The sequence below is a fragment of the Lepisosteus oculatus genome, chromosome 2 (assembly GCF_040954835.1).
Source record: "Lepisosteus oculatus isolate fLepOcu1 chromosome 2, fLepOcu1.hap2, whole genome shotgun sequence".
Taxonomy (NCBI): Eukaryota; Metazoa; Chordata; class Actinopteri; order Semionotiformes; family Lepisosteidae; genus Lepisosteus; species Lepisosteus oculatus.
In genome coordinates this window covers 18,059,523-18,084,688 of record NC_090697.1, presented here as the reverse complement: position 1 = coordinate 18,084,688, position 25,166 = coordinate 18,059,523, and the positions used below count along the sequence as shown (strand labels likewise).

At 39.6% G+C, this 25,166-nt stretch overlaps 1 protein-coding gene across 2 annotated transcripts in view; it reads left to right on the top strand.

Moving 5' to 3' along the window:
• Positions 1-4,693: 4,693 nt before the first annotated feature.
• coq8aa (coenzyme Q8A, genome duplicate a) overlaps positions 4,694-25,166 on the top strand; it is a 47,388-nt gene continuing 26,915 nt past the window's right edge. The window contains exons 1-4 of one of the 2 annotated variants that reach the window (XM_006626087.3): positions 4,694-4,794; positions 16,354-16,548; positions 17,769-18,137; positions 19,071-19,137. In XM_006626087.3, the coding sequence (XP_006626150.2) occupies positions 16,372-16,548; positions 17,769-18,137; positions 19,071-19,137 (613 nt within the window). In that variant the 5' untranslated portion in view covers positions 4,694-4,794; positions 16,354-16,371. Of the gene's footprint in view, positions 4,795-5,642; positions 5,779-16,353; positions 16,549-17,768; positions 18,138-19,070; positions 19,138-25,166 lie in introns of those variants that run through there. The other variant, XM_015352459.2, reaches the window with a different exon arrangement.

Genomic DNA, 25,166 nt, shown 5'->3' with positions numbered 1-25,166 from the left:
GATCTGTTCTTGAAAAAAGCCAGTGTATTGGATTCAACAACATGTATTGACTTGTTCCACACTCCCACCACCTTTTATATTTTGCATAAAGAAGTGCATCCTGCTCCTGGTCTTAAATACACTTCCACATAGCTTCTACGTGTGTCCTCTGGATTGTTTCACTGTCACTCTGTATTTGTCAGTGTTACTGAGGATTTCAAATGCCCATAACAGGTTCCCACATAATTGTCTTTAATTGAAAACTAAAAAGGCTCAGTGCCTTCAGCCTGTCAGTGTAAATGTATCTTGTTCCCATTCTCCAATTTCGCATAACCAAAAATGTACACAGCGTTCTAGAATGTGATATAATGTTGACATAACTCTCCCGATTTAGTTTTTATCCTTTTAACTATGATATATAACCTAACATTTTGTTTGCATTTTTAAATGCTTCCCCACACTCACTCATGAGAACAGCAAGGATTTTTTAAGAAAATCCTAGAAAAATAGATTTATCTAGGGTTTAGTGACCGAGGAACAGATTGACAGATTTTTCTAAATGATTTGTTAAATTTACTAGAAGTATTAAACATCCCTAAAGAAATACAGCATACATGTAGGCTTATTTTCTTATCATTTTCTGTGTATGAGGCAGCACTGAGGTGAAAAAAGAAGAGAAAATTAGAATCTGCATCCATCTGCGCCTGTGGTTAGAGCAAAGTTGTGACTGAAATTTTATCAGGATATTGTTAGCCAACAAATATCCAAACTCTATTTAAGCCGTACTGTTCCAACTACTTTATCAAGAAAGCAGTTTTGGAGTTTTGGACTGCAGTTGTGTAGAACTCAGCAGGAGTGTGAAAAGAATTTAAATGTCACTCAACTAAAAGTACTTTCAATTCCAAAAGAGTTTCTACTATCTATAGTTTCATCATAAATACATCATATACTTTACCCACAAATAAATCAATTAATCTGGGATCAAATGTTAAAAATGTGAAATCCTGTTTCGCAACTGCCTGTAGATTCCCATAATTCCCATCATTTTCTAAACTACTAAGCAAACCACAATAAACATAGATGAGTCAAATTTTTATTTTCATTTCATGTTTATTGTTTTTACACTAAAAAGCAAGCATTCTTTTTTATTGTTCCCAAATCTATTGTTCAACTTCAGCAGAAGTTGGAGTCCAGCCTCTCAAAGCAGCTGAGGCAGACCGAGGAGTCAGAGGAGTGTTGACACCGATGGACACTGCCTGATTATGAGAAAAGACCTCAGCAGATCCAGGTGGACTGCTGAACAGGCCAAATATCATTCCAGCTGTCTGGTACTTTCAGCCGTACATGAAGGTGTCATAGAAACAAAAGGTCCTCTTTATCTGAAGTGTTCTGCTCCATCTGTTGCCTGGTGTAGTCCAGACCTGTAACACAAACTAAATTTTATATTATTTCGGAATATACATGGACACAATGTTGAACTGACTGAACAACAGTATAATGAGTTTAAAATCTATCAGTAACATTAAGAAAAAGGTGTCATTTAGAAAATTAAAATTTAATCACGTGTACCTTTTTTAAAAACATTTTTTAGTGCAGTGGATGTTTACCAGACAAAAAATTACATATCTGATGCAAGTAAATTTAACACATTTTTTTAAAAGATAAAATATTTTTTTAGTAGCAAATAGAGCTCTCTTGGAGATGTTACTCTGTGGTGTGTGTGACTTTGACTTCTACTAGAGCTTTGTCTATGATTCTGACAGATCACTCCAGTCCTGGTCATCTGCCACATGGTACAGAACGAATTCACTGGCTTTGATAAAGATGATGACTTTTTCGATGATAGCATCATTCTTGATCCAAGCAGTCATGAGCTTTGGCAGCAAGATGGCAGCTAAGATTAACACTGGGATAAACACAGCATAATGCCCCCCTGAAGGGAATCTACCAGTGGGCCACAGACCGTAGAGGAAAGCTTGATCATCTCAGGTTTGGAGTCCTGCTGGTATAGTGTGGGCAGCAGCCACCCCAACTGCCTGTTGGTCTCAGCTTAGAGAATATTCAGTGCCTTTTCCCTGGGTCCACTTTGTAGCATATGCAGTGAAGAATACCATTTCTGCTGCATTTAGCCTGTTTTAAACATAGCATTATTCTTCAGCTTTTGCTGCATAGACAAATGTATATAGAAACGAAATGCAACTCCCATATTATATCCTGATAGCTCCCTCTCCTTGTTCTTTCAGTATGAGCAGAATTCTCTCCACAGCCATGAACACATATCATCTGGGTTGGCCAAATGAGCTGCCACTTGCATTCTACTTCCGCAATGTCTGCTGTCCAGTTTTGTGCCGCAGAGTTTGGTACTTGGCAAAATTGGACCTGGACATCATTTTTTTAAACATCCTTGGTTAAGTCTGTAATGTATCTACAGATGATACCTAGTTTAAAAGGCAACAGTCACAGCACTGCTGTTTGGGTAGCTGGTATTCCAGTCCATTATCCATGTCTGGGACATGCTAGTGCAGCCGAACGTCTCTCCAGAGTGGTGGGTTCAATCCAGTGGGTCAATGCATCTGTGTTGTCTAGCTGTCCAGCAGACTTCTGGGAACTACCAGTGCATCCTGCTGGGACTGGCACTGACCGAAGTGGACAAAGGGACACCGTACTTGCTATGGGGTCTGGTGCCCCTCGCTGTCACGATTGTAGTCCCTCCCCCTTAAGCTCTTTCATGTCGGACTTGATTTTGTGCACCTGCCCCGTTTCAGCCTCCTTCCAGCCCCCCTTAAAAGCCAGACGCCCACTCAGTTCGGGGCTCTGCATTGATTCCCGTATCATGCGAGCCCGGGATCTGGATGCGCCTGGCTCCGTTATGGTTTTATTTTTCCGTTCCAGTTCCTGTTCCCCGCTGGTTCCTGTTTTTATCCTGTCTAGTCTCAGATGGACCACCCAGTTTTGGACTTTGCCCGTTTTGGATTTCCTGTTTGGACTACTTCTGGATTTTTTGCCCCGGACTCACCCCCCTGGACACCTGCGCACTTTGGACAAGCCCCCCGTTTTCATTCCCGACTCCTGCATGCCTTTTCCCCCTGTGTTTTCCTCACTCCACCCCGGATCGTGTCGTCTGCAAAGGTTCGCTACACTCGCAAAACAAGGACTGTGGAGCGCGAGTTGTACTCTCATCTGGTACAACACAGAGCGGGAGCAAGGAAGCTGGAGGAGAGGATCCTTGCGAACCATACAGGCAGGATGAAGCGTGACACAGCCAAATGGGTTTCTTTCTATGGAGAAGGAGCGCTGGAAAGGACTGTGGGCCCAGTCCAGGAAGAAGAAAGGGAAAATCCTATTTAAGAGATTGATATATGACCATCACCTGTATAAGACACTTTTAAAATGTGAAATATGTTCAACTTGAATTCCTTGTAAGAATCGTGTACAGAGTTGTGATAAAAGTTTATTTTTTAATTAAAAAAACAGTCGTTTTTGGCCTGTGGGAGGGAACCCACATGACCACAGGGAGAGCATTAAAATTCCACGTAGATTGCACCGCAGGAACTGGGAAGCAATGCTAGGAATGGAGATGCTTCTGGGAAGTGTAGTGGGGGTAGAGAATTCGTCTTTTCAAAACCAAAATACTTGAGTAAAAGTTAAAAGTATCCCCAAAATACAATACTTCAGTCAAGTACTTGTCTCAAGACAAATGTACTTAGGTAGTGTAGCAAAGTATTTCTGCTTCTTTACTTCACATCCATGGTATCTGGTGCCATTCCACTAAGTGCTCTTTATGTTACCAATAAATTCTTCAATTCTGTTTCATTAGTAGACAGTTACAAAGACATCAGATCCTTGTTTTTTGTTGTTATAGGAAAGGATCTAGCTGTTACTGCACATTCTCTCTATAAGCAACCCAGGACACAATGTGGCTTGTAAAACCTGTAATAGCACATTCAAATAATAAGTCTGAATGAGATTAAATCTTGAACTATTTTCTCAGTCCTGACACGTCCATTACAATCAAACATCTAAGGTAAGGAAAATAATGACGTTTTAAAAGCAAGGGCGTCTACCCCTGGCAATTCAATACGCTATAGTAATTACTATTAAGAGCTCTGTCTTCTCTTATATTTGGAATAGCCCTATTTAGGTGTGGGAGGCATACCTCGCAACAATATTTTAACAAAAATATGATTTGAGTGTGGTAGAGATGAAAAGACAATCTACCAAACTCAAATCATATTTGAGTCTGTGGCAATCGCTCTGCGCATTTCGAGTTTATCCCGCGGTTACTACTGCACTTCTCAAACAGTCCCCGAAAAGAGGGTACCAAAAACAGCTTACACTCAAATCAAAACAGTTTTTGAAAGAGTACCTCCACTAGCCCAATCAATAAGTCTAGCACTGCCTCCTATATTATCAAGAGTCTTGTATTGTACCACTTAAATCACAACCGACATTTAAACGGCACTCCGTTAACAGCCCCTCCTCCCACCTCTGACCCGCTCGCTCTCTGGCTCCTTGCGCTTCACCTGCGCTCTCATTGGCCAAGGCGTCCATCGCACGCGGAAGACACGTTTGCGTTGATTGATGAGCCGAACGCCAATCAAAGGGCAGCATTCCGCTGTCAGGCTTCCGAAATAGGCTTTTCACTCGCTGCGGCAGGCCAATGAGGAGTGGGCAGGGGTGGGACGAGCAGTCATTTAGCAATCTGGTGCTGGAGTTGGTAAACAGCTTTGACCTCATGGTGCCAAACTTAAAGGAGAAGCAGACGGGACGAGGCTGTGTGCGGAGTTAAAATACGATCATTCGCGAATTCTGGTGGTAAGTTTGTAGTTTTTTTTTTGCCGATTTTTAAAATTAAGGTAGGATGCATTAAACATTCGCATTACAGAAATAAAGTCGCCGCGAGTTAATTGCTGCTTTTTTGTAGCATAAAGACAGTTGCTGAAGATCTTAGATGGCGAGCTCGTGTTCTGCAGAATGAGCCTTAAAAAAATGGAGGTTTTCGAGGAGTTTTGGCAACGTTGAGTTGTATCGCAGTGAGTTTGGTTGTACTGTAAGTTATCGAAGATTTTCTTTGTATTGTAACAACTGACTTATTAGTGGACATTTCTGCCTGATTTCCGAAATCTAAAACTCTTGCGTCTCTTCTCTCGCGAAGTCTATTTAACTTTGCTCTAGCGACCAACGCTGAAATTTCCGTAAATACAGTCCCACATTGGTCTCGACTTCGTGTCCAGCCATAAATGTGATTTGAGCCCGGCTGCCGTGTGGATTAATCACGGTGCCCACTTGGCTCCATGTGGGACGTGACGGGGTGCATGGTGCACTAACAACAACAACAACAGCAAATCGTTCTGGAAGCGCCTGAAAAAATTGCGAACTCTCCATAGTGCAACCAAGTCTTTTCTTGTATGCGTGAGTTGAAACGTAGTCACTGGAAAAAACAGTGATCTTGGGTTTTATGTCAACATTTGGAAAAAAAGAAAACTAAAATCAACATAACGCATCCATTGTGTAGTTTAATCAAAATGCAAAACAGTTTGTCCTGTCTGTTACTAATACGTACGTGTATGCCATAGTTATGCTTTTATGACGACGACGATGCAGCGGCTTCTTTAAAATAAACAGTGAGGTGATGTGGTGTTCATGTACTGTGCTAATCCACACGTGTTTCATGGGTGGCTGTAGCAACAGCTGTGGCATTCCCATTCATTTTCGGATACCAAAAAATGAAATACTGGATTTCAGCCTGCTGGTGGTAGAATGTGAGGTTTAAATTTCTCAGTCAAGCGTACCATGTAGGTAAGTTAAAGTACTTCATGTGTTTTCTAGGGCTGTTCGCATTTATGCGGTCTATTCCGTGGGGCGTTTAGTCTGGGATAACTCTTAACTAAAAATAGCAATTAAATTGTGTTACAAGAGAAAATGACCACTTTCAAAGAAAAATTAAAAACGGTTATCTTTCGGTGATAGACTTGTCCTGTTTTGGTGGTAGTCTGCCAATCTCTCTGATACTCTCTGACATCAGAAGCCAGGTATCCCAATGTTTAAGGGAATGACTGTGGCTGAAGGTGATTTTCCGATGAAGTCAGTGACTAAAGCTGACATCAGTGTGAGTATTGCTGAATTACGTATTTTTATGTTGCTAAAGAGGTATTTCCAGTATTGCATTAATGCATCTGGAGGGCCTTTTGTCTGTGACATGTATTTTGTGGTTTGGGCATTTGTTACACACTGTATCCCATCACTAAATCTCCGTTTTCAGAACCTGCTTAGTCCAACACAACCCAACACAACGGGGTTGTGTTGAGCTGGAACCTAACACATCAGACATAAGGCAGGATATAGGGCATGACCCATTGTGGGGCACACATCTGCATATGAGGGGCATTTCAGAAATGCCAGTTAATAGACTGAATGGTTTAGTACTGTTGGAGTTCACAAAAACAGCTGCTGAATATCCCTTAGGCCAATGAGAAAGCATGCAGACTCCGCCAAGATGGTGCTTCTTACTGACATCAAACCGAGAACCATGAGCTGTGAGGCAGCAAAGCCGGCCTGACTCTTCTGCCCCACCTTATTGTGCTTATAAATTATGCATCTAACTTCTCACTCCTGTTCTTGCCTGGATGGCATTTAGCTGTGTCACAGATGGTAGTCTCTTAGCAGAAGATTCAATTAACACTAGCAGAACACTTATTTTGTCACTTACACATCTCTGTCAGCTGGAATGAGGTTTAGGGACTGAGTAACCTAAACTGACAAAGGAGTTTCCTGTGCCCAAATTGAGCTTCTGTATGATTAAGATTTAACCATGTTAAATTTTCCTGTTAAAGGATCACAAAGCCGCACCAGATAGAGAAGTAAGAAATTGCATCACTAGCTAAATTGAGAGGGAGATTTGGCTAGACTGTGCAAGCCAGAGAAGAATTTAGACAGGACGCTGGGGTTAACACCCTTAACTATATAAGTTCTAAACAAACTGGGGAACTGCAGTTCTAATTTCTCAGACCAGATAAATTAAATAAAAAATCTGTAAATTAATTAATTCAATGACGGTATAGAAAAAGTTTTGAATTAAGCACAAAATCGTGAATTTTGTGAAAGTACTCTAAGTCACCATGTTGTCGCATACCGCTGGTCTCGCTACAGGCATCAGCGAGAGTTTGTGAGAATTGCGGCCCTTCCTGCTCACTAGTCACTGGACTAATGTAATGCGATGTACGATCGAGTAAGTACAGGTTGTGTGGCAGACACTTCAAAACCTAAATGTTCCAACACGATCTGCATGCAGAGTTAACAAGTAAGCAGTATTTGTCAGCAAATCTGTCTCAGAATTGAGGGGAATATTTCTATTGGATTAAAAGAGATGTATTCGCAAGCCTGTTTGTTTACGATGTAATAGGATCACTTCTCCTCACTGGATGTTTTGTTGCCAGGTTCTGAATCGCAGATCATGACCCTGCACGTACCTGGAAAGTAAATCTTATTTTGTGATGTAAATAGGAGGTTTTAGAAGTTACTGTGTATATTTTACTCTCATTGTAGTTTGAAATGCACTAATCAATGCTGGTTCTTTCTAACCCCGGAATATAAAAATAGTGTTGTAGTTCCCCTTTAATGAACTTAATTATAGGACTGATTTGAGTTCTTTAGACGTTTTCTGATCTTAAACTTTTTGAAGACTTTTGAATACTGGATTACATCAGTAACTTAAAATCTTCAACTTTCAAATTGGGGGGGAGTTTAACACGTTAAGTTCAGTAAATATATCAACAGGAACAAAAAACAGCAGGTGTGTTGGCCTCTAGTCCTCAAGGACCGGGGACCACCGTGGCAAAGGGGGGTCTCATCCTGGTACTGGGGGGATATTTTGACACCGACACGACACTCCATTTGTGACAGTTGATTGATAAAAGGACATAAAAGGCAAGAAGGTGAAAACTGTGGTCGGTCAGCCATTCTGAAAAATGATGTTTTGTAATTTAAATGCAACAAAGTGTGTAAATAGTGGGCTGAACTTGCCTGGAATATGTACAGGTGGGGCGCTGCGTCAGCATGTGTAGGCTGCAAAGGAACAAGTAATAGGTTTATTCCGTGCTGAAAAGAGAGGAAAGCAAACGCAACGTTTCGGCTATGGAGCCTTCTTCGGGTGAAGCCTTCTTCTTCTCACCCAAGGAGGGCTGGAATATGCCTTGGACACACCTGCATGTGCCGATCACAGCTCCTTCCTCTGAAATACAGAATACGTTTGTCTGAGTGATTTGTTAATTGTTCGCTTTTCAACACAGTGTTCAGCATGTCGGTGATTGAGACAGCTACAGCTTCCCTTTCAGTTGTTCAGACCAAATGATCGCAGACAGGAGCCAGGGTCCATGCAGTGCAGGTGTTTCAGTGGCTGACGTCCATAGCTCAGAAACAGCATTACCTGTACTAGTGAACACGTATCAGTTTCAAGGCCTCAGTGTGGGGATAATTGCTTCTGTTATCCTAGAACCCTTTGTTACATTTTCACATGGAACAGTTAACAACCTCTTGCTCAGATCTTTCATCTATTAGTAATGCATGGGAAGATAAATTCTTTTTCGAATAAAAGGTCTGGATGCCGTGATAGGATGATCAGTTTCGGCAGAGATGACATTTTGGAAACGGCAGCATCTTGTGTTAAACTAGTTTCGGTCTTTGATGGTACACAAACACTGCCGGTCTAAGTTTAAAGCTCCGCATGTTAAAGACTGATTTTGTGGATTTGTGCCCAGAATCTGAGTTAAAACATGCTTAATGGGATTGATTAGGATTATTTAATATTTTCTTTTCAGGCTCTTATGATCAGAATACACTTGATTCATAGGTGGCCCTGTGCACTATGTGAGATCTGGGCAGAGTGCTTAAGGTTTTCCACTTCATGGAATAAAGAAAACGATGACAGCCGTGGACTTGAGAAGCAAGGAAGATCCTGGAGTGACCCAAGAGTACTCGAGCAGTAGTTTAGTACTTCGTAGTCTTTCTGTGTAGACTTGCTTGTAGCTGAGTCATGGCCTGGATGGAGTCTTGAAGCCTGAAGACCCATAGCTATGCATTAAATCTCTAAAGATTTTACTTAATGACACATTTCTTTTTTTCTTCTGTAGGATTGTTTTTTCGTGTAGCCTACTTTCTGCACCATAGCCGTTTGCTGTTTGTAACTACTATATAAGTGAGTAATTTTCAGATAGGTGATCCAGTTCATCCACCAATGAAGTGTAGTTCCCACTTGACAGTCATTATGTGCCAGCTGCCTCATTACAACAGACTAGGCAAGATCTGTCTTCATCTATTGAATTAAAGAGGGACAACCTCAGGATGGATTTTATCCCAGGGATGCAGGGATCTCTAATGATGAGATAGTCTATTCCATTTCTCATCTCAAAGCCAGCAGCTCCTACAGCATAGCATCCCTGGGCATCATACTGGGGCACTGGTTTGGAATTACCAGGACCAGAGGTATGAGCGCCACTTACTGGTCCACCAGTAGCACTTAGGGCAGTAGCCTGGTTTTCCCAAGAGGCCTTCCATCCCAGTACTGACCAGGCGCTGTCTTTCTTATTTTTTTAGATCTGTTGAGAAGTGGAATTGCTTCTCTTTTATTACAGTTCCACCCAAATTAGATCTGAAAAGGGTTCTCAGTGCTTAGCTGTCTAGAAAAGCAGGGGTAAAATAAATAGTTCTGTCTCAAACCCCCTTTTTCCCCCCACTCATTAGAAGTTTTAAATATTGCAATCGTAAACAACCTCAGGGTGAGAGAAGAAGGATAAGTAACAAGACGTGAAACATTAAAATATTTACCCCAGTACTCCTTTTAATTAATAGCAACAAAAATATAGTTGCATCCATTTTTATTAAAACATCAGTTTTCTAAATCACATTTTAGCAAATGTCTATTAAAGTGCTATTGTACCTAAGATTTTTAGTATGATCAAATATAAACACTGCAAGGTTAGAAGAATGTGTACAGCATAACAGTATGCACAGATCGGTGACTGGCTATATGAAGAGGTGGCTGTATTGTTCATTTTTACTGTTAAGAGCACAATAAATGCAGGGGACTAGAGGCCATATGGTTGGTCTATGCTGTTTGGTAGTATGAAGTTTGTCTGTGTATAAAGCCAGGTTATCATCATCAGCAACATGGCCGGACAGCTTGTTCTGCACACCCACAATCCTTTCTGGGAGTGTAAAACAAGCTACCCACAAAGACAGATTGTTCCTTCTTTAGTCTGTTAAAAACTGATTCAATTGACTCTACATCATTTTTCTTTTAATGATGATGCTTCCTAATAATCTTCTTTTTAGGGACAACGGTGCTGCTTAGCATGAACCATTTAATAAGTATAGCAGCTTGTTGTTCCTACTTAGTGGTGAGATAATGTTATCTGTCTTTCAGCAGTGTATTTTACAGTTTAAAAAAACGTTGTCAAGCAAACGCCAGGTCGTTTTTAGAACGAGGAGGTTTTGTTAAGGCATGCATGCTCCCCAGTAGAGAGGTGAAATGAAATTCCACACCTAAAGCAACTCTTTTAATTAGAGTGTCTGAAGTTCCCTGGTGTGTGTGCAGAGGAAGTTCTTTGAGAGGTAGATGGGAGCTGTACTTACTAATGTATTCTGTAGAATATAAGCCCTTTTTATACCATTCACCTTGTAAATCATAATTCCTCTTTTTGTATTTTTACGTGGGTCTGTATGTTTTATATTCAGAAGTGCAAGAATATTATTTGGAGTCAGCCTGCTCTGTGCAGAGTGTCTTAAAAGTCTGGTTGCGTTTCCATGCAGGAGAGTACCTGCCCTCCACAAATGTATTTTGGCATGCATATACTGATTTGGAAATCAAAACATTGCAAAGGAATCTAGGTGAAGGAACAGCACCATTGAATGTTTAGTTAGTGTGCCATGAAGATTATTATATACATACACATTTGTAAATGTTCCCTTGTTGACAGTTGCAGTAGCATACAGTATTTGTGTTGGTTTTGTTTAACAGCTTTTTTTCTTTTTCCTGCATATGACTTCAAAAGGACTGCTTTTCACTGCAGACCTTTTGTTCTTTTCTATTTTCACTGAGAAATCTTCTTGGCTCTGTTGTCAGACGTCTTCTATGTACGGAAGTAGTCGTCGTCCGAAAGAGTTGACCTGCGAATTATATTCCTGGCTTAGATATGCAGTATAAGTAATTCTCAAATGGGCATTGTGGTGAAGGCAGGTGGGTGAGGGTCACCCCTCTTCAGGAGACTGGGAAGAGAATTAGAGTCCAGGCTACAGAGGTGAAGCGATCATCAGGCCTTTATTTCAGCTGAAGTTAAGGTACAATAGCAGGGGGGAAAAAACGTTTTTCTCTCCTTTTTCTTTCTCTGCCTGTTTTCCCTGGCAGAGCTCTCTTTATAGACGGATAACAGAAGCTACAGTTCTCGTTCCTGCTTGGCCCCCTCTTCCAGCAGCTGGATGACTTTCCTTTCTTGCGTGTTTGTTATCAAAAACTTAGTTTGACACTGTCTGCAGTCTACTTATTGGGCAGAATCACAAGGACATATTGTTCACAAAAGAAGCATTTTTAAGATTTATTATAATTTACAATTAAAAAAATACATTTTAAGCAGCTAGTTACACGTGAGGTCATCAGTGCTTTGGGTACACGTGTACAATTATAAGTGTTATAATTGCAATTTTGAGATTATCATGGTGTTAAATTATGCAGAAAATAGCAAATAGTGTGTTTCAAGCACAAAGCTTTTCCATGGGCACCATCGTTGGTAGCCTACATCTTTGATTAATTCTGGATAATCAACGAAGGTGTTGTGGTCAAACGACATCTGGTTCAGGACAATATAGTTTATTTACAAGAATAAGATAGCTATTTACCGCACTGGTTAAAAAGCTTTTATCTGCGGAGAAGCCCTGGAACATGAGAATAAATCTGTCAGTGTCTGCAGGGACTTAGTGAAATCTAGGATCAAAACTGAAAAGGGGAGGAAAAATCCTATCAATAATCTGAATCTAAAATTACTGAAAATTGGAAAATCTGAGAAGATTGCAAAGAAATAGAAGTCAGATCAGTCATAGCTGTAGTCATTAAGATGGTCCTAGAAGCAGAAAAATTAAACTTTGTTGTGGTTTTGACAAACCTTAGTTTTTTCAGTGTTAATGTTTTTCAATTCAGGCTTTCCTACAGCACTCTGGTGGTCCCAGTGATGACACAATGTGGGGAAGACTCACAAATGAGTTGTGCAAAATAACTGAAAACAAACTGCTCCAAACCCAGAATGTATTAGGTCAGTGAATAATAACTTAATGCCACAATGACAAATATACAAACCTGTGTTTTAAGTATAGTCTCCTAAGCCAAGCAAGAAGTCCTGGCTTTTGTTTTGCCCCAGAGTTACCTTTAACACCAGCACCTGTGGCTGCCACAGCTGGAGCAGTGTCCATCCTCCAATCAGTAAACAAACTCCAAAAGAAATGTTTACACTGTGCGACTGTGGGTCTCTCAGGAGAGTTCATTGTTGAACTGAGCTGAATGTAGCCTAGAATGGTTGTACCGCATATTATAAACACCACTTTGGAAAACCATAATAGGGAATATGAAGAAAAATGAATCTGTAAGTGCTTAACGTATTAATATAAAAACCTTAGAAAATGTACTCTGAATTAAGAATTAACGTGCTGTTAATGGGATATCTGAAGGCTGAAGTGTTTAAACGATCTGATCTTTCAAATGAATGAGCGCAGGCCGAGATAAATCCCCTCTAGTGAGCAAAAACATTGAAAAAGTGTTTTTTTTGTAATACAGAAAAAAACAAACACGCAAAAAATAGCACAGAGGTTATAAATATAAAAAGAAAGCACGCTTCTTTCTGGTACTGCTATTGGCTCTGAACTGAAACTAAAACCGAGGGTCGCTGCCAGCTTCAGACTCGGCATTGGAGATCAACAACATACTGAGCTTCGGCTGGAAAAAACAGCTGTCAGTGTGCTGCGTTCCAAATAAGAAGTTCTTCGAAAGATTAATGCTCTTTTTGCTTCTCACTAAGGTTACTGACTGAACTAGTGCCTGAGAGTCTGGGGCTACCAAGACTACATTTTTCAATGTAAACCCAAAAACCATGTAGCCGTTGTACAACAAGTCTGTGCAGAAGCTGCCCGAGACTTAAACTGTTTTTTCTGAGGAAATGTTCTGGAAGAGATACTGCTAAATAAAACAAGACAGCACAACAACTGTATACTAACAACTTGATCATGTTTACTCGGAAGTGAAATAATATGAATAGCACTTCATGGCGCTTTATAGCTGTCTTGTTAGCAAAAGCTTCCTTGATGCATGATTCTGTTATCAAAAAGTCCTAGGTTTTATGAATAACAGAGCAAGTCTGATATTAACTGTCTGTGATTTTATAGGTGGGATGTTTATCAAGAAGGTCAAAGAGCACTTCTTGACTTTCATTTCAAAACACTTCCAAACAAGCTTTGATATGCTAACCTTTGAGTGAGAGAGAAAAAAATGCATGAGAGATTAAGAACAAATAGTTTTATACCAACTTTCATAAAACCTGAACAGATGGGATAAAAATAATCATTACTGAATATAACAAACAATCAACCTATAGTTCATCAGTACAAAAGCGAGAGTTTCTCTTTTGGCGACAGCTCACAATGCCCAAGAATAAACAGGTTTTCAAACTGGCCTAATTTCCACTTTGCAATACTAGAGAATAGTGTTTATTCGTATGGGCAGATTAAAGATCATGAGTACTGCTACATACTGTACACATTGATTTTTGAGTGGGCTTAATTGATTATAATCCATATTCCAAAAATATGCTCATCCTTAAGAAATATTAAGACAAGGAGGAAAAAAAATATTTGCCCTACTCAAACATTCCTACATCCATTATACAAAATGATTTAGATTTAGTCCTCCCCCCCCCCCCCAAAGAAATTTGTTGCAACTGCTGTTTAATGATGAATTCAAACTAACAGTAAAATTATTTCAAGGTCAGTCTTTCCAGACTGTCTAGTATCTAAGCATTTATCCTTGTCAAAGCCAGAAAAATGCATGGCTACCCCTTTTACACAATAAATGTAACATTTTTTTAACAGCAACTTTTCAACTGAATATTTCACGCTATGCTCACCAGAAATCACGGTTCTGGTTGGGGCCTGTGAAAGGCAGCTTCCCTTACAAATCGGACAGACATTTGAATTTGTTTTCAGAAAAGGGACCCATACAGTGTTTATCCAGTTATCATAATATTTCATGTGCCCCAGAAAGCTGGTTTTGTCTGTGGCCTAGAGTTTTGCTGCTGCCAGACATTTCTTTCAGAGCAATGGAGGTTGTGTGAAGCTTGTCACGTATGAGGGTCGGGCGTGCATTCACTGTGCATGGAGCTCTGCATCCTTGCGGGGATTATCTTTGACTCTCAATCTTTAGTATTGTGCTGCTATCTGCAATCTACAGTAAGCAGGTTTGTTTCTAGCTTGTGCAGTATGACCTTGGCATTTTGTGCAAGCCTCTACTGTAGTCCAGTAGCACAGCCTCATTTGATTTGAAGATTCCAAGATTTGAAGAACTTTAACCTGAGTTGTTGCACTGGAAAGCCACAGTCAGAATGGCCAGATTTGACATCTCTTTATTATAAGGGAATAAGTAAAAAAATAACATATAACAATAACTCCTGCTACAGCGTTTGGTACTTTGGCTTTCTGTAATCTCTGAAAATATTAAACAAAAAAGTCTGTTTGGTTTCACAGCAGTAACCTTCAATGACATTTCGGTTTCAGCAATGTAAGTGAAAATCCAAAGCCATGTGTGAAATTTGGGTGAAAAAAGAATAGGGGAGAAACAATCGAATGACATGAGACAGAAGAAAACAAAAAGTCAGAAAGCTGAGCAAGCATATGAAAGGGGTTTCATTTTTAACTCTCCCAAAGTAATGCAAGCATGGACTGTAAGTGTTTACAAAAAGCAACAAAGGCAAACATATACTTAAGAACCTTTTTAATTTGTTTTATAAAATCAAACAAATATTGCACATAAATAGGATTCTGTTCTACAATAGGATAGTAGCAGTATCATTTTACACTGGTTTATTTTGTATCACCAAGAATATATACAGCACTAATCATCATAATCTAGCTAAATAACGGAGGCTTTTATGTAGAGCCAATCCAACTCAATATTGGCTTAAATGTGCCAGCTTTAATAGGTTTTGAATGTTCTGTAAAAGGGCAGCATGGTGGCTTGGTAGCTAGCCTTGCTCCATGCTGGTGCTCTGGGTTTGTTTCCAATCCTGGGGTGCTGTCTGCTTGGAGCTTGTTTGTGGTCCTCCAGTTTTCTCCCCCACTCTAAAGACATACTGATAGGATAATTGGGTTCTGGGAGAACTGGCCCTGGGGTGAGTGTGTATCCCTTCTTACACACTTTGCTTTCCAGCATAGGCTCCAACTCCCCTTGATCCTGTATTGGATAAAGCAGTGAGAACATAAATGGATGTTCTGGATTTTTTTCACAAGTACCGCACACGCCATCATTGTATTCTTTTTGCAATTGAGTGCTGTTTAATATTTTGCGCTCTTTTTTGGGGAAAATTTAAGTGGTAAGTGACAAATGGACACTATTTATCTGTGGCCTCATAATAGCTGCAGGGAATCCCTGCATTCTTTTCAGTGTCTTCACCCCAATGAAGTCCAGCGAATCCATTGAAAACTACCGGTACACATAATTTGTATTGATGGGTTTCTTTTATGTGCGTGCAAAAAACGCATTGGTTAATTTAGGGAATCGCGAGTCTCGACAACAATTCAAAATTTTACTTGCATTGCTTATTTTCTTAATCAACCTAGACCTAATGCAAATGTGTGAGGTTTTCAGATCAAGGCATGAGACTGTGAGATCTGGTCCCGGTATGTGAGACTTGAGAGCCATACAATTACTGTACGTACCATTGTGGCTAATGGCTGGCAAATGAGTTTGCGGGTGTTTTACTACAAAACACAACTTCATTTTAGATTCTTGTAAATGTTTTGTTGGCTTTCCAGCATTTGTTTGGCTAGGTGGCCTGTCCGACCTGTACACAACTGTGTACACAACTTCTGTTGTCCTAACCGAGTTTCTTGATCTCCCTTACAAATGCGAATGTGTCTACTTATGTTCTCTTTCTCAAGGACTGGTCACTAGTGTTGACGTAGCTGGCGTGCTCTCGCGGATGTCGTTTCTTGGCCCCGCCAGCGCTACCACGTGCTGAGGCAGTGAGTGGTAGCGGGGAGAAAGAGGACGGCGTGTTTTGGCTTTCACTTCTTCATCTCCAGGTGGCCTCGCCAGGGCTCACGTTCTGACCCGTTGTGTTGCAGGTGTGAAAGAAGACCATCATGGCCAGCGACATGATCCTGCTGATGAAGGGGCTCGCCAGGCTCGGCAAAGCCGTGATCGAGACGCAGGCCAGTAACCTCCGCGGCATCGCCGCGTCCGAAGGGCCGCTGGCCGCAGCCAGGAGCATGCAGGCCACGGCAGAGCAGGGCCTCAGTGCTACGATGCAGAAGATGCAGGTGCGTCATGAACTGAAAAGTGTGACCTCAGTGGGTGAGACCGACGTTATTGTAGGCAACTAACTTTTTATACACAGTTGTCAAGCCTTTCATGCTCCTGTTTCATGTGCAGAAGTGGGTAGAACTGTCAGTTTTTCTAACTGGCTTTTTTGGAATTATTATTTTTTGCCCTTTTTTTTCTTTTATCTGTTAGTTGGCTTTGATATTCTTCACTGTATTTGAATTGTTCTTAACATACTGCACTTTGAGATGGTTGTTATACTTAAACAGCGATATAAGTTTTCATTGCTTGACACTTTTAATAGCCAGATTGGATAATTAGATACTTTCTGGTGGTATTTTGTCTTATTCCACATTAATAGGTATTCCAGTTCTTTCTTCAAAACCTTTAGAGATTTGATCGCCTTGAGATGTTCACAATGTGATGCCACTCACTGTGGAATTGGTGTTTACATCTCAAGATAGCATGATACTAGACCAGCATATAAAACAGTTGTCTAAACTAGTGTATAAATAAAGGCCCAATTGGCACCAAGTATTTAGAGCTAAAGAGGAGTTTGGTATGTTGCATGACAGCTGAGTGAAAAGGATAACTGGTATAGTAATGAACAGATACAAGACAGCTGTACTTCAGCTTGGGCATTTGACTGCAGGACGGCAGAAGTCCCCTGCTTATGATAAGCCATTTCTCAACACATTGCCATACGCAGTCATTCGAATGCTTACTGTCACTTGGCTCAAATAAAGGATTCTTCTTTAGTGTGGATAAAAAACCTGTTTCACAATAAACTCTGGTCTGTTTTCACTTGCGCAAACCTTTCCTTGGCAAATAATGCACGTATTGTCTTTCCAAAGATTACACTGTAGAAATTACAATCGGTTAGACCTCCCTTGCTTTCCATGATAAATACTGAATAAAACCATTCCCGTCCTTGATACACAAAAAAAGAACATCCAATCTCACTTCTTAAAATGTCTTGTTAAGATAACATTTATAAAATATTCTTTTTATTAAGGTTCTATCTGTCCAGAATGTTGTGATGTTAGAATTTGAATTCTTGTCCAGTCGGGTCAAATAAATTGAGTTGGGAAATAATTATTGAGATAATAAGAACCTCTTTACCTATGCCCTGGATGACCTGCTTTGATCCCAGGCTTTCAGTGAAGAAAAACTATAAAAACCTAATGAATTAATCTAGTTTCGTAATGGTTCGTTTCAGGAGTTTGGCAGCCAGCAGCAGAACATGTCAGATATTGGACCAGAATTTGACTCCCGTTATGATTTTTCTGGTACCGAGGAGAACGTTGCCGACTCGTCAAGGCAAGGCTTTTCGAACAGAGACGATGCGCCCGTCAGCGACCACATCTCCTCAGAGAGCACCAGCAGCGGAGGGCCACGGATGTACAGCCATGTTTCGGAGAAGTCAAACGGCGGAGTCTTTGGGAGCTACAAGACCCCAAACGGGCAGTTTACGGGGCAGTCTCGCTCATTCCACCAGGACCACTCCTCAGTTAGTGGGCTTACAGCGGAGGACATTGATAAGGCCAGGGAGGCCAAAAGAAACAGCTCTAAGCCCCACAAACAAATGGTATACGCGTTTCTTCTCCGCAGTGGCTTTTTAATGTGATCGTGCCCTTGTGGCCTAATGGTTTCAAAACGTTTATGTATTAATCTGCACTGTGTTTTAGCTGTGGGGTTCTTATTGGAAAGCTGCCCTTTTGAGTTAGAAAGTAAATATTTCTGTGAATTATAGTATAATTATAAAGAGTTTGTTGAAGATGTCTCTAAAATTGCTCAGACATTTAAGGAAATTGAATATGTTATTTTACCCTTTTCATATGTGTTTGTTGGCATTCATGTGTTGTCTTCATTGCTGGCTGGCTTCTATTTAGCTCTGTTTTCTACAGAGACTGGCAGCCTATGAGAAGTTTTTCTCTTCCTTTTGTGTGTATTTGTTGAATTGGTTTAGTTAATTTTTTAACGGTTGTTTCGGGATCAGTGGTTCAACCATAATTAGAGTAAAATGTTCTTTCCAGTCTACCTGGTCTGCTCTTTTGTGTAGGAATAGAAACATTGTCTCAGGGTTGTTACAGTTACAGTTTAATGGCAGATTTTAAGCTTTTAGCTTTTAGATTGGAGTGGTCAACACTGGTCCTAAACAGCTAAAATTCAGCAGGTCATATACAAACCTTTAATCATCAATTTATGAATATTTAGAACTACTGTGATTTGATGAGTTTATTGGTTTAATTAAGTAATAGATTTGGATTTCAAATGATCTGTGAACTACATAATCGAATAAATTCCCGGCTTTAGTGATCAATACAAAATCAGAGTACTAGGGATTGTGATGATTTAAGGGTTGTCTATAAAACCCTGGAAGAATCTGAAATTTGGCTACAAGAACATGTTAAATACCTTTGTGGCAGGGCTTTATACTGTATATGCTGCCTCTAATGTACTGGCTCCTCTCCAGCACCAGGGGAATGTATCAGTTCTCTTATTTTGTGCTTGATTTCAGCTCAGCGAAAGGGCACGAGAGCGAAAGGTGCCAGTTACTAGAATCGGGAGACTTGCGAATTTTGGTGGTAAGTCTTGCTTCTTTTTGTTGTAATTAAGGATTTTGTCTGTGAATGCTGCATCTTACTTTGGGGAGTTGTGTTCGCTTTTCATCCCAGGTACCATAAAGGATATTACAATGTTATAAACCTGTCCTTTAACATTTCTTAAAACATGTTAATATGGAAGTCAAGAGGTACCATGTCACAGTGTACTTATGGTGCAGTGAGTGATTCTCGTCTGTGTTCCATTGCATGCAGGTATGATGCAGTCTGTGATTTTAAGTGGTAGCCTTCAAGCAAGGCCACCTTTAACCAATCCTGACTGTGTAGGATTGAGGGTTTTTTTTTCCATCTCATGTCTACGTAGGTGATTTAGTGATTGCACCCAGGCGTTTGGATAATCCATGATTGCAGTTAAGTGTTTTTTGTGCTGAGCTCACTCCTGAGGTAGTCACACACTCATAACCTGGTTATCTGAGTCTGGACAGATGTTTCCTGGGAGGTGCTTGCTGAGTTTAGTGATGGTGGCAAGATGAACACTGCACACAACAGTGACTAGTCATTATGATATTCTGCGCCAGACCATGTTTCTTAACAAGTCAAAATAGGAACAATTATGTGCCTTTGATCAGTGAAAACATTTAAATAAACATTTTATACCAGTGCGCTTTTTACTATACATTTTGTCTCTTCATATTCTGGAAATAACAGTGCTGAAAGTGAGACCTAAACTTTTCAAGAAGCATGTCATAAGTTTTTGAAAAATCATGCTCGAACAGGTTAATCAAGGTGGCATATAATATTAAGGGGGGAAACATGTATTACATTTTTTAATTGTTTTTCTTAATTACACCTGGAAAACAAACTTTATTAGCATTCGGTACATGGTGCTTCTGTTAAAACTGAGTTATTACAGTTAAACTTGTATTGAGAGGGGATGGTGAGGGCGTGTAGTTCTCTTGTTTAAATATTAAGATTATCCCCCCTTCTAAGTACTGTAGATATATAATCCCTTTGCTATATTAAATTTTTAAAAGCTCTACTTTGTGCAAACTAATACGCTAGAAATATTGAAATGCACTATGTGTAGTAATTTCAGCAGTTCTATGAAGGTAAAAGAATGGTCAAGTGTCTAGGTGTTTCTGTAATTTTCCTGCACAATGTATGTTCTTATCCTGTAGTGTCTTAAAGGCAATCAGGCATTAAAAATATCAATAAAGGTTAGGTAATTTAGCTTACCCAACTGGTTGTCCAGCAGGCTTGTTGCTGCTTGTTAGGTTGTCATTTTGTCTTTTAAATAGGAGATTGCTTTGCACTGGTAACTGTGGTACAGGATTAATTAGTAACCAAGACCGAAGACAGACCATCTTGCTCTGAAGAGCCACAGATTCATGGCTCCTGCAGTGTAACTAAGGGCGTCGCATAAATACTCTCAATTTCTTATGTAATTTCAGAGTTTTGAATGGGCATGGAAAAAGAGCTTGCAGTGGTTTAAACCACTAAAGATGGGATTGTTTGTATGCTGTGTTTCCTTCAGTTACATTTTGAGTCGATTTTTTCCTGGCAAGGGTTGCATCATATATAGTCCCATGTATAAAATTCTTCTTTAGATGTGTTGATTTTAAACTGATCTGTGCTTTCTCATCGTTCATCTCCATTATTTAACCTGCGTGTTGAAAATATAGGCAGACTATGCATAATATAATATCTATCTTTGTATTAAAATATAATCAAATCTTTAACTTACTTATAGCATTAGAATATTGTAGTGCATCTACATGCAATTTTACCTCTGGTCTGCATTTGTATTGTAAGACTTATGTGACATACCAAATTTTAAAAGTTGAGGGGAAAAACAGGAATATATGAACCTTCTAAAACATTGAGTCAAAGAGGAAGAGCGTCTTTAGCACATTATTTATAGGTCTGCCTTTTGTTAAATTAAGTTTTCAGTAACTGGTCAATGTAGGCTAGCAGGTGACAGTTGTTGTGATTACAAGTGTTAACTGTTACTTGATAGAAACTGTTACAATCATCATGGCTCTTCAGGAAGTAGAAAAGGTGAGAAATGAGAGACGAGCAAGTGAGATGTGAAACTTTGCAAAAAAGAAAATATGGAAAAACATCCTTAAACATAGAGTGCATTCAAGAATCCAAAATGTGACGTGGAGAAGTGTTTTTCAAAGGTGGATATGCTGATAAAACTTATAATACTCCTTAAAATGTAGCATGTGGAGATCCATGACAAGCTAATGAGAAGTTTTCAGAGGTATCGCAATAAATGAAGCATCTTAAAATCTGGCTGTAATTCTCAGTGTATAATAGGCATGCCCTAAGAAATTCTATATGTAGAAAAATTCTGTCTGTTTGGAAAAATAGATTGATGACTATAATCGGCATAATTTTTTGTAATTATTTACTATAAAGTGTTAAAGCATGAAGGAAATAAGTGTTTAGTGATGAATAATGCCACAGATCATTGCAGCTACAAAGACTCTTAGGTAAAGAGCATTCATACTGGTTAGGAAGATTGGCCTAGTTTGCAGCAGGAAGTTTTTTAGGAATAGATCATCTTACGTTTTGGGTGTGAAGCACTGGTGATTTTGAATAGAAGAAGAGTTGTTTTACAACTGATATACTAGGCAAACAGATGGCATTGGTGTAAATCACTGATGCGTTGGATAGTGACAGAAAATTGTAATATAGGTTCACCTATTTTGGAAGAATATTTTCAGGCAAGTGTGTGCAAAGACGATTTCTGCTCCATTACGAACTTAAAAACAAGTCCAGGCATTAGGTGTTTTGTGAAATGCATCAATTGTCACTTTTAATAGTTTAGAACAAACCTCTGTGACACGGTAAAAAAATCTGGAAGCACCCAGATCTCACAAAGCTCTCTGTCTACTGATGTGAGTTGCCCCAGAGAAGGGGCAGGTGGAAATATGACAATAGTCTTTCTTGTCTGTCTGTCTTTGCTGATTCGTCATACTGCAACTTGTACATCCATTTGTTACACCTTACCTTTATGGAAGTGAAAAAAATAAAATTAAATACAGTTCTTGAATGAGCATTTAAGACGAATGAACATCTTCCATGCGTAACTGACCTCTCTTGTCAATTAGACAACTTTTATGCTGCCAACAAAAACCCAGGGGTCATGTTAAATACAATGTTGGTTGTCAGAATTTCAATTTCTTGTACTCGGGTAACTCACAGTTACTACTAAAGTGGTGGAACACACTAAAGATGTTAGGTTACGCAGATGTCGATATACTGTATCTGTTGGCTTACCTCTTGTTTTGAAAGAAAGTTTATGATTTGCTGATTCTAAATTATGAAGAGCCCATATCAGCGGGGGATTTACTGGGTTATAGTGCGTTATAATGTACAGAGAATTGATTACATAGATCATTTAAATATTTATTATATTGTTTTTATTACTGCCTTATCTAGGGTGACTAATACCTGTGTAAACTTGGTAAAATAAGTGAATGTTTGTACAAGTCTGTTTAAATCGATGTAAATTAATTGATATACATGTTCACCAGTATATGTATATATGTAACAGCAGAGGAATCCTACTCCGTTGGGCCCCTGAGCAAGGCCCTTAACCCTAACTGCTCCAGGGGCGCCGTACAATGGCAGACCCTGCGCTCTGACCCCAAGCTTCTCTCCCTGTCTGTGTGTCTATGTCTCCATGGAGAAAAGGCTGGGGTATGCGAAAAGACAAATTCCTAATGCAAGAAATTGTATAGGGCTAATAAAGAAATAATAATAATAATAATAATAATATTATAAAAAAATATAAGCAGCAGAAATAATCTCTCAGGGATTACAGATGCCCATGGCAGCACATACAGCGCAGGTTGCAGCACGGTCATTTTGCTGTAAAATACTTGATTTAACCACCGTCCTTTCTCATGTCCAGATGCAGGATTGTACCAATGCAGCCAAACTAAAACATAATCAGAGTTATATTCTAGGAAGAAAAACAGAAGTTTTTTTTGCCTTTCTAAAACCATGTTGGAAGTCAATGGGGATTTCACCATAAGTTGGGTGTGTTGAACACATTGATTTACTCAAATCTTTCTCAAAACATTTTTCTGGGTTTCCGCATTTCTTTAAAATATTTCTCAACATTTGCTATTGCAAATTTTCTGTGTAGTGTATAATAAATGTTCAATGACAGACAAGGCAAATAATACTGGCCATTACAGATTGTTTTTCTGAGGGTTACCAGGTTGAGAGTTGCACAGTTGTTTTATTTTAACATTCTGTCCCAGCAACGTTAAGGATTTCTAACTCAAACTCTGGTTAAATTTCTGAGTAACTAGTCTGAGGATGTCATCTGTATACAGACTGCTTGCATCACGGTGTCGGCTTTAAAATCACGACTGGCTAACTTATTTTAGACACCCACAGCCTTTTGTGTAAAAAAAGTGCTTCTTGTTCTCAGTTTTCAAAGCTCTTCCACATATTTTCCGCTTGTGCCCTGAAGTTTATTTTTCACTATTGGTCCTGAAGTACAGTAGGTCGTAGGGTTGACTGTCAGTGCCATTGAGCCTTTTGATTACTTAAATCATGCCCTCTCTAGTTTTTTCAGTTCATGACTAAAAAGATTCAGTTATTAGCCTGTTAGTGTAGGACATTCTTTTTAGACCAGGAATACTTGTCCTAACAAGATTAGGAAAGGTCTGAAGTTTGGTTTTGCAAAGTTAGCATGTTAATTGGAATGGAGCAGACTGACAGATTGGGTTTAATCTGCACCTCAATCCCATTACGAAACTGAATGCTGGATGTGGGACTATACGAAAGCATTATCAAGTCCCTGAACATTTAACGTCTGCTCTGTCTTAAAAGGGCCACTTCAGTTCTCGTATCCTACTTAACCACATACTTTATCTTTTGCCTTTAAAACAGGACTCTTAGTACTTGGTGTGCATATCTGAAAAGCTTGATGGATAAACTTGCTTGGCAAGCTCTGCTTCCGCAGTTATGGAACATAGATCTTATAGCTTCGTGCCTTTTTATATCAAATTACAGCAAACATCAAGTTTGAGATGCTGTAAAGGTGGTTTTTTACACTTATCGTCATTGGATATCTGTGTCAGGAAATGTGAAGTGCTATTGAGCTTTTAAATTATTTTTTTGACCGACCAAATAGTTTCCTTTGCGTTCCATTGTAACAAAGACTCAGTGTGCTTTCACATTTAGTACTCTTAAAGGGTGGCCTCCGCTTTCCCAATGTTAGCATAACTGGATGCTGGCCTTTCCTAATAAATTATATGTAACATTCAAGAACTGTGGTGCCAGTGAGGAAATGCAAGCTTTAGATGCTGCTGTTGTGCTATTGACACAGTAAAGACCTGGTTGAATGCCAGTTCCATTGTGGCTGTTTCACCATATATTGGGGATCCTTAGCTTGTAACTTGGAGGGGAGTCTGATTGAGTGTGGGGTGTTTGTATGGAGCGTGGAATGGTTGTTTTAGGTTTGCATTTCATTGTGTTTGGGGAAATATAGACCAATGTTCACACAGGGGAAATCCAATATGGAGGCCAAATCACACGTCCAATCCACCTGTCCTGCACCAGTTCAGATTTGGTGCATGACGATCAAGAGATAAAAACTTAAAAAAAACTCCTGAATTTTGTAAGACTCTTTAGGTTTACGTAACTGGGAACACCGTATAACCAAGCATGATGCTACATGGGGCACCACCAGTCTACAATCTGGAAATTACAGACTAAAAAGCATTTATAAAACGCAAAAGGCTCAACATGGAACTTGTGAAGGGATATACTGTATACAGTATATATATGTGCCCACTTGATGACAAGAGTATAATGCAGTAATTGTTATGAATCATTCATTGGGCTTTTGTGAAGTATTGAGAAAGCTCCCTATTGGTTTGTAGTAAAGCAGTCTTTCTCTCAACTCTGAGGTTGTATTCCAGCGAAAGGAGTGCTTTGGGACTTTATTATATAAATTGTAGGCAATTATAGCCTGGGTTTCATGGGGATGTTTTCCCAAGAGTGCACTTTCTTATAAGGATGTT